Below are 10,493 nucleotides of genomic sequence, written 5' to 3'. Positions count from 1 at the left end.
AATTAAATATCTTGAATTTTGAACAATTCATCCGAGTGGCATTTGCACAAATTTAGATTTTAGCATTGCCATGTACAGATGTACTAACCCAAAATTAAATACATCCCAACCCAATTCCGATGCTCACCTCTAAATGGAAGTTTCACATGTAGGGTTCATGGAATGCATTAAAAAAGAGGTAAGTTATTTAACAAGAGAACTATACTAGCATTAAATAAAGTTATAAAAATATTAAAAATAAAAAATAAATATTAAATGTAACATTATATCATATCACATCAGATCAGATTTCATTAATAAATCAATAAAACAAATACTATGATTTAAAGATATTTTATAAATCAACTAAAAGTTACCAATTAAATGTCCAAGACGCAACATATTCGTAAATTAAAAAAAGAATCCCTTCGGTCTCTCCCACCATTTCCCGCCGTGTGGAGACTACGAACACACTAGGCCCAAAGCAACTATAAATACCAATGACAGACAGAAGCTCTCGTAGCAACGCTGCCTGAAACCATGGACGGAAAAAGCTCTAGCAACACTGCCGGAAAGCCTATCAGGTGCCGAGGTAAGTTCTTCTACTCATGCTTCAGCACTCTAATTCCATTAACTTACATCGATAAAAAAAAGCTGTTGGAAATTTTGAAACTGCATGTTTTCCTGAGAAAATAAACAATTACCTAATGAATGAAGGCAACACCTGTCGTAATTTTTGATTTCTTTGAAGAATCAATGGAGGATTGTGTTTTTGGCAGCTGCGATTGCTAGGAAACCACGAGAACCGCTGGTGATCGAGGAAGTGATAGTGGCTGCACCAAAACCTCGCGAAGTTCGAATCAAAATCATATGCACTTCGCTTTGCCATAGTGATATTAACTACTGGAAATTGGAGGTAGATAGTTGTTTGAGATCAAAATTAGTGTTTTTGTTGAAGTTAATTAACGATTGTTGTTTTCTCCTAAAGCGTCCTCCTGCAATTTTCCCCAGAATACTCGGTCATGAAGCAATTGGGTAAGAATCCATCAAAATTAGTAAACTGTTCATGTTAAATCTGTTGAATTGTCATCCTAATTAAATAAATTCATTCAAATTTTCTCCATTAAAAGAGTTGTAGAGAGTATCGGTGAAGGTGTACATGAAGTTGTTGAAGGAGACACTGTGATCCCAATGTTTCTGCCAGATTGTGGTGAATGTGCAGATTGTTTGTCCAAAAAAAGCAACCTCTGTTCAAAATATCCTTTCCACTGTACTCCATGGGTGGGTAGAGATGAAACAAGCAGATTCACAGACATCAATGGAGAAACTTTATACCATTTCCTGCATGTATCGAGTTTTACTGAGTACACAGTGGTGGAGATGGCTCGTGTAATCAAAGTTGATCCAGCAATCCCAGCAAACAGAGCCTGCCTCTTGAGTTGTGGAGTATCAACAGGTAAATTTTGTTAGTTTTTATGTTCTTTTCACTATGTTTATGATATAGATTGGTGATAAAATGAAGATTATGCATTTGAGGACTTGAGTTTATGAAAATAAATTATTTAATTTCAGGGGTAGGTGCTGCATGGAAAGCTGCAAAAGTGGAAATTGGAACTACAGTTGCTATATTTGGACTGGGTGCAATTGGGCTAGCTGTATGATTGATTCCTATCAACTTATATAAAGATTCAACTTTTTGGCCTTACATATAAAGACTTTAATAAATTTTTTGTAATTGAACATAATAAACACTATATACACACAGAACTTTATAAAGTGTAAAAAAAAACAATATAATTACATCAAGAAAGGGTGCTGAATATTTTCTTATTTCACAATGTTGACATGATATAACAGGCCAAAATGGTTAATCAGGAAAAATGTGTGAAACTTTTATTGTTTAATAATGGTTAAAGTTTGAACCACATAATTACCTAAAAATATGATGTTTTTTTTTTCTTTGTGTAAATTTCTCTTTTTTAATATGACATATATATTGATGAGGGTAAAATGGGAATTATATTTTTACAGGTTGCTGAGGGAGCAAGGCTTTGTGGAGCTAAGAGAATCATTGGTGTTGATGTGAACCAAGACAAGTTTGAAATCGGTATTTTAATATAATTCTTTAAAAAAGTATAAAAATTTCCCATTTTTTTAACATTGATCATTTCTTTTTTATTAACAGGAAAGAAATTTGGAGTCACTGATTTTGTGAACCCACGAAACATCGGGGATAAAACTGTCAGCCAGGTAATTAATTTAATAAATTATGCTTCATTTTAAAATTAATATCTTAAATTCTTAAATGAAAATTAAAAAATATTTCTTGAATCAGGTGATAATTGAGATGACTGATGGAGGTGCAGATTATTGCTTTGAGTGTGTTGGTTTGACTTCTCTTGTGCATGAAGCTTATGCTGCTTCTAGAAAGGTCTAATTGTTTTCTATATTTTTTTATTTGAGACATGAAATTACATTTTTAGCCACTAATTGAATCTATTTTTAACAATGAATGTAATCTTTAGGGATGGGGGAAAACGGTTATGCTTGGAGTTGACCAACCGGAGTCAATGTTGACTTTAAGTTCATTTGGGTTACTTGAGGGTGGAAAGTCTCTAACGGGTTCACTTTTTGGAGGTTTAAAACCGAAATCTGATATCCCTGTTCTCATAAAACGCTACATGGATAACGTAAGTTAGAAATGTAGTATCCTTCTCTTTATTATTTTTATTTTATAAGAAACTAATGAATTTCTTGATCAATTTAGGAACTACAACTTGACTTATTTGTGACACATGAAGTTGAGTTTGAAGACATCAACAAGGCTTTTGACTTGCTTCTTGAAGGGAAGAGCTTAAGGTGTGTGATTTGGATGAAAAAATGATCAAAGTCCGTTGCTACAAAGAACCCTTTCTTTCATGAATTGGGGACTTTGTTTGATATGTTTTAGTTGAATGTTATTTATGTGTGCTTGACTCTTGAAATTTTTAAATAATGACAATCGGTCTACATGAGTCTTTAAACATATATATTGGATGTGATTTCCTTAGTTAGATTTAGTGGCGGATTTAGAAATTTTTACATGGGGTACAAACATTATCATTAAATATTCTATGTAGTTATCATATTCGGGGCATTAAACAACATGATATAATCTCTTTAGCTGGTGGTACAATAACATAGAACATGTTTACAAATAATTTTTTTTTGTATACATAAAACAATTCTTTTGGGGGTACTGTAGTACCCCCAACGCCCCATCTGGCTCCGCCACTGGTTAAATTTAAATTACCCTTAGCTTTATCATGTCCTTTGGAATAAAATTGTTGGAACTTTGTTTCAAGCTTGAGACCTTGTCCTCCTCCCTAGAGATGTACATTGGTGGTTCATCTTGACTGGTCTCGTAGTGTTAGAATGGTCTGATCTTTTTAGACCGGTCAAATCTTTTTTTTGTTGCATGGTCTTTTTTGGTCTGGTCTTTTTGGGATTGGTCTCGATCTTTTTTGATCTTTTTTGTATGCATCTCTTTCAGTTTGTTTTAGGGTTTTTTTGGTTCAGTTTCGGTTTTGGGTTTCCTGTTAACAAATGTGTTATTAACATAAATTGATACATCAATACTTAATAAAATGATACACTAAATTTTGATTAAAAAAGAGAAGGCAAGAAGTTAGGTAATCTATGATTAAAAAATGTGTAATTAACACAAAAATTATACGTATATAAACTTTTTATTCTTGACTTTTTTGTGACTGGTCTCAGGCCGGTGTTGGACCGGTCTCCACAGGTCTTGAAATGGTTTGTTTGTACTTTTTTCAAACTAGTCCTAGATGGTCTTGGGTCGGTTATGTTTTTTTCGGATCAATATTTATTTTGGTTCGGTTCCATTTTAGATAGGATTGGTCTCGGTCATTTTTCGGGACCGATTCTCTCACACCCCCGAACTGGAACGACGGAAACGTCCAGAGGCAAATGACTTCATCTTGTAATATCATACCAAGTGTGTATAAATGAAACATAGATATCATCATCACCATGCATAAAATATAACAACATACATAGTTTACATCATTGTGTTTGTTGATAAAATTACATCCTAAAAATATCAAGTGTATGATGAAAAACAAAATACAACAAATTCCCAAAAGTCCAAAGCTGCCAACGTGCTTAATGAGTTCATGAGAATACAAGTTATTTTCAAAAACGTCAACATATAAAATGTTGGTGAGTTCATAAGCATGTTTATATGAAAACTTTATATTGGTTTGAAAACTCCAGAAAATCCGATATTTTTTGTAAATATAGTTTGTGAGTTTTGTTTCAAATCTTGTATTATAGCATGTGTATCCGTGTTTTATCTTGTTTGAACAAAAATGTATAGAGAGTGATTTCCAAAAAATCATGTATTTTCTGTGTCATGAGAAATTGTGGTCTTAGGCCGGAGGGTGTGGCCGCGGTTTGTGCCACCTCAGTCGCGTACACCGCCCCCAGAGTGCGGTTTAGGCCGCACTACGACTAGAGACTATCACGAATCGTGATTGGTTGTTGAAGTTTTTGACCGTTGAACGGTCTTTGCAATAAATTTTAATTTTTTTTCCTTTTTGTCTTTCTTTCCTATATATATATATATATATATATATATATATATATATATATATATATATATATATATATATATATATATATATACAAACACTTCAATGTTTTTTCTCACACAATACAAACCTTTCTCTCTTAACTTTAAAAAAAAATACCAATCTCGGATAACGACTTTATGTAGTTTGCTTTAGTTATTTTATTTGTGTTTTTTAAGTTTTAAGGATTATTTTAATGCCATGTGTGTTTTTATTTATTTATTTGTGTAATACAATGTAATGTTTTTTGAATTTTCAATGTAATATTTTTTTTTAATTTTCAAGCAATGAAAAATTATTTTTTTTATTAAAAAAGAAGTTTTAATTAAAATAGTTCAAAAAGCAAAAAAAATAAAAAAATAAAATAAAAGTGTGGCACCACTCCCTTTGTGTGGCAAGAAACCACACTTGTGTGGTAAAAAATGACATGACGCTTATGTGGCGGTGGAGGGAGTGCGGTTTCGGTGGCACCCGAAAGATAGTGACTCACGAAAATAAGAGGTATGAAGCTCACCTTGGGGCTTTTTTCGGTTTGAGAAGGAAGATGATGGAGGTTTTCGGCCTTGACTTGCTCCCTTGAAGAGATTTTCGAGTCAAGGTGGTTCTAAGAAGCATATACACGAAAATAGAGTGGTTTGAGGAAGATTTTTAGTGTAAACATGGAATAAAACTATAGGGCTTAACAAGAACTTACCAAGAGTGCACTTCTTAAAGAGAACCTTTGAGAAAACCCACACAAAACCCAAGATTTTTTATGAAGAAAAGTGGGAGAGTTCCTTGAGTTTGAGAGAAAATGAGATAAGAAAGTAGCTTTGGATGTGAGAAATGGAGAGAGGTGGTGATGGTTCGGCCGATTGGGGGGGAGGGGGGGGTAAGAGAGGAGAGATAACTAGTCTTGAAGTATGTTGGGTTAAACAAGATTGCATAGAAGTATGGTAAACAATCACCTTGTTATATGGTGAATATTATTGAGGTGGAACTACCAAAGTCAAACTCTTCCATCTCTTTTGTGTTTTTTCGTTTTTCTTTTATTAAAGGCCGATCGGATTTGGAGAGGGGAGAAAGAAAGAAAATTTGGGCTTGGATTGAAGTGTAACCGAGAACTCCAAAAGCCCAATAAGGTTTGCGGTTTGCTCGAATTTTTGGGCTTAGATCGGCCCAAGTATGGTTTTCGGTCCAATACTAGGCCCAAAGGAGTGAATTAAGCCCAATAAGGATTTTTGGTTTAGGTGAGAGAGCCCAATAAAGGTTTTTGATCCATTAGGGCCCATTAAGCTTTGAGATAATACTCTACGGCCCAATAAGGGTCTTACGGCCCAAAACTATGTTAATTAAGAATTTTCGACCCAAATATGGGTTCTCGGCTCATAATAAGGTTAATTAGGGCTTTTGGCCCAAGAAGGGCCCAATATGAAGGTCTAGGTCCATTAGAAGGTTTAGACTGAGGAGGCTTGGGTTAAGGCCTAAAGTTGAGTGATCATGGCTTATTGGGTTAGATTATGGGCTTACACGAGGGAGTTTTGACTAGAACACAATTTCTGGATGAATAAACTTGTGTGATATTGGAGTTTGATTCACATTTAACAGAGTGTTTCATAGTTACACGAAGAACTATCTTGTACATGAATAGGAAACCTAGCTCTAAAATTCTAGTTGTGACATCATCCCCCCGTTAAAGGGAATTTCGTCCCGAAATTCTTTCATGAGTTATCCTTAAGAGCTAGAAAAGAGGTGAGGGTACTTTTGCTTCATTTGATCCTCGTGTTCCCATGTGAACTCAGGTCCGTGTCCATCGAACCTTTACAATAGGAATGCGACTTTGTTTCATACGCTTCAATTCCCTATCCATGATTTAGACTGGTTCTTCAACGAACAAGAGATTCTCGTTCACCTCAATTTCATCGAGTGGAACAATGAGGGTTTCATCCGATAGGCACTTCTTGAGGTTTGACATGTGAAAGACAGGGTGTACGTTGCTGAGCTCCGAGGGTAGCTGCAGCTTGTAGGCCATCAGACCGATCTTGGCAAGAATCTCGAATGGTCCGATGTATCGTGGATTTAAGTTTCCCCGCTTTCCAAACCGTATCATCCCTTTCCAGGGGAGAATTTTAGTAGCACACGATCACCACTTGGAACTCTAGCGGGTTTCGTCTTTTATTAGCCTTGTCGGGATGGTACTTGATCTCACATTTGTAGTCGTTGAGCAGCTCAACTCATCTTCGTTGCCTCATGTTTAATTCCTTTTGATTTAGAATGTGCTAGAGGCTCTTGTGGTCTGTGTAAATTGTGCACTTTGTCCCATAGAGATAGTGCCTCCTGATTTTTAAAGCAAAACCACCACTCCTACTTCGAGGTCATGCGTAGTAAAATTCACCTCGTGGTTTTTCAGTTGTCTGGACGCATAGGCAATCACCTTTCCATGCTGCATCAATACACAATCCAAACCCTGGTTGGAAGCGTCGCAATACACTACAAATCTTCCATTCCCTCTGGTAGAGTCAAGACCAGAGCACTGCAGAGGGCCTATTTCAGAGTTTGGAAAGCAGCTTCTTGTTTTGCATCCCAGTTAAATGGTACGCCTTTTTGGGTGAGAGTAGTGACGGGCTTGGAGATCTTGGAGAAATTATGAATGAACCTTCTATAATAATTAGCAAGGCCCAAGAATTGTATGATCTCCGTTGGTGTCGTTGGGGTTTCCCAACCCTCAATAGCCTTGATCTTAGAAAGGTCCACATGTATCCCTTCTTCACTGACTACGTGCCCCAAGAAATCCACCCTGCGGATCCAGAACTCGCATTTGGAGAATTTTGCATACAACTTCTCCGCCCTTAGAGTTTACATGGCCTGCCTTAGATGTTGATTGTGTTCTTCCTTACTTCGTGAATAAACGAGTATATCAACGATGAATACGATTACAAAGTTGTCGAGGAATGGTCGGTAGACTCGGTTTATGAGGTCCGTAAATGCTGCAGGTGCATTTGTTAAACCGAAGGGCATTACCACGAATTCAAAATGTCTGTAGTGGGTTCGAAATGCAGTTTTGGAGATATCTTCTTCTCGGACTCATAGTTGGTGATATCCGGACCTTAGATCTATTTTGGAAAAGTAACTGACTCTTTGAAGCTGGTTGAATAGATCATCAATCCGGGGGAGATGGTATCGGTTCTTGATAGTGAGCTTGTTTAACTCTCGATAATCGATGCACATTCTGAAAGATCCGTCCTTCTTCTTGACAAACAAGAACGGAGCTCCCCAAGGTGGGAAGCTTGGCCTTATAAACCCTTTGTCGAGGAGTTCGCTTAGTTGGCTTGATAATGCCTGCATTTCCGCTGGGGCTAACCTATAAGGTGATTTGGCAATTGATGTGGCTCCAGGTATGAGGTCGATTCGAAATTCGACCTGTCTCTCGGGAGGTATCCCCGGGAATCTTTCGGGAATATGTCTGGAAAGTCGCGCATATCTGGAATATCGTTAATGTTCTTTTCCGTTTTCTGTTTGTCCACCACGTGGGCTAGAAAGGCATGATTTTTCTTGTGCAAGCACTTTTTGCCTTGATGCACGAGATAAGACAAAGATTTACACCAGGTTTATCACCGTAAATGATTAGAGTTTCGTTGGTGGGTAGGTGAAGGCAAACGACCTTCTCGTGACACATAATATCGGCATGGTGGGGGATTAACCAGTCCATACCGATAATCGCATCAAAACTTCGAATATTAACCGACATCAAGTCGATTGAAAACAAGTGGTTATTTAGTGTTAGTGTGCGCCCTATGTAAATGTCTTTGGTTGATTCAGTCTTCCCATTAGCCATCTCCACCGTGAAGACTTCACTTAGCTTTTAGGGTTGTTGATTTGGTAGGTGTTTGAATTTGTGACTCACAAAACTCCGCTCAGCCTCACTATCGAACAAAATGCATGCATAAGTGGTGTTTGAATTTGTGACTCACAAAACTTCTTGGCTTCTATATCCGTAGTCTTGGTGCCTTTCTTGTTTCCATGATCATACAACTTTTGAGCTAGATGTTTTGCACTATCGAAAGTTTTAGGGTTTGTTGCAATCACGTTTCCCTGAATCCGAGGAGTTAACCCCAAAATAAAACGTTCAATTTTCTTTCCCTCCGAGGTTAGAGTATGAGATGTGGTTGTTGGGTCTAGATGAGAAAAGAATGTCAACGCATTAGAATTGAGAATAGAGAGAGAGATGAAGAGTAAGCAGACCATGTTAAGGCATGCTAAGAGTTAGAGCATATATAGAGAAAAGATATAGAAATGTAGAGAAGAGATAAAACACAAAAGAGGCAAAGTAGAGAAAAGATAGAGTAGAAAAGAGATAGAGTTAGAGTATGTACAGAGTCTGAGAAGAGGCTAAGAGTAGAGTATGAGAAACAAAGCAGTTGACATAGAAAGACATAGATGAGATGCGAAAAAGTAGAAGAGAAGAGATAGATGAATGAAAAGAGTAGCAGTGTATGCTACTAAAAGTAAGAGATTAGATTGGAAAGTATGAAAAATAAGAGAAAGAAAAAAGAATAGCATTGTATGATATAAAAGAAAGAGATTAGATGATAGAGTATGAGAAAGAGAAAGATGAACAAAGATAAGAAAGATAAAAGAATAACTCACTATCACTAGACACATCGTGTCTGATACTTCATAGATTTTATGTTTTGCGGGTAAATGTAGTAATAGCCATGATACCAGAAGAGAAGACAAGACAGGAGCACAAGGACAAGACTAGACAGTAGGGTGCTATTTACGTATTTTCTTGTTGTTCTAGATTGTATGTAGATTTTTATTATAAACCCGTGATTTGTCCTAGAAAGTAAATGTTTTAATTTATTTAGAATTCCCCATTGTAGATAAAACTCTGATAATTCCCATACATTAGATGTATAGAAATCCAGGTTGTTATAATATTGGTACTGGATGTCTGGATGTATCATTAGGAGCAACGTGATTCAATAATCATCAATGGATAAGGAAACAACATGGAACGATTAAACTTTGAAGAGTTCAATGCATTGTGGAGAATTTTGGTAGTTACATAGAGAGTCGAATGATGATATTTCAATACATTAAACTTTGATGAGTTCAATGTATTGTGGATGCCCTTTTTCTCACCCTCGAGTACTACCCCTTATAAACTCATGTTCATTGTCTGTTTCTTCTAATACAAGTTATTGTGCCTTAGGTCTTTCTGAAAAGGGTTTCCACATAATTAACATTGTTCTTGGTTGTTTAGTTTGCTTCTTGTTGCATCATATTTATACTCTGTTGACGGTATCAATCATAGGAAGGTAACCAGTCTAGATCATATTGTAGGGAACCTACTTGAGTTTATCCGTATGAACGAACTAGATTTGATTCTGTAATCAATAATCAATAAGCAAACAATCACTGCAATCTAATTGTAATCGAACAAAGGAATCTAGTAATGTATCTTGCATGCTATATCGACTCCTCTTTCCATCGTGATGCTCTGATACCAATTTGTTATGAAAAAATGTGAATGTGCAAGTTTGATAAGGTAGAAAACAATATACAAACTGACTCAAACACCACCAATTGGATGTGTTTTTTCTTGATTCTCCGTTAAACGTACATTGTATAGAGGTGAAGAAGGGAGATAATTGTGTCATTAACCTATCTAACTAATGGGATTTAGGACCTATTCATACCAATTGGATCCTCCCTTTTTTACATACTAGGTCTCTTGACTATGTTAAAGTCACAAACCCACAAAAACATATGTTATCATTGTGGACAATGTGATGCAAGATTCTCTTGTATCAAGCAAGAGTTATGCTCCAAACAATCGACCCTTCGTTGATGTCTATTTATTCGGTAAACTGTTGAGTATTATAGCTTGAACCACTTCAT

The 10,493-nt window shown here is 36.3% G+C and overlaps 1 protein-coding gene across 2 annotated transcripts; it reads left to right on the top strand.

Annotated features, from left to right (window-relative positions):
• The first annotated feature begins 383 nt into the window (after window positions 1-383).
• LOC111905611 (alcohol dehydrogenase-like 7) lies at window positions 384-3,086 on the top strand. Of its 2 annotated transcripts, XM_023901304.3 has the most exons (10): window positions 387-571; window positions 759-895; window positions 968-1,014; window positions 1,110-1,435; window positions 1,552-1,634; window positions 2,011-2,086; window positions 2,165-2,229; window positions 2,315-2,410; window positions 2,505-2,669; window positions 2,747-3,086. In XM_023901304.3, exons 1-10 carry the CDS (start codon window positions 520-522, stop codon window positions 2,861-2,863), a joined length of 1,164 nt encoding a protein of 387 aa, XP_023757072.1. In that variant the 5' UTR covers window positions 387-519; the 3' UTR covers window positions 2,864-3,086. The 2 variants fall into 2 exon arrangements, with proteins under 2 accessions (XP_023757071.1, XP_023757072.1); XM_023901303.3 differs by having other exon boundaries at window positions 384-571; window positions 759-1,014.
• Window positions 3,087-10,493: the final 7,407 nt, after the last annotated feature.

Source organism: Lactuca sativa, chromosome 8, assembly GCF_002870075.4.
Source record: "Lactuca sativa cultivar Salinas chromosome 8, Lsat_Salinas_v11, whole genome shotgun sequence".
Classification (NCBI taxonomy): domain Eukaryota; kingdom Viridiplantae; phylum Streptophyta; class Magnoliopsida; order Asterales; family Asteraceae; genus Lactuca; species Lactuca sativa.
Note: the sequence above shows the minus strand (reverse complement) of the source record. Positions and strands in the feature narration are given on the sequence as shown.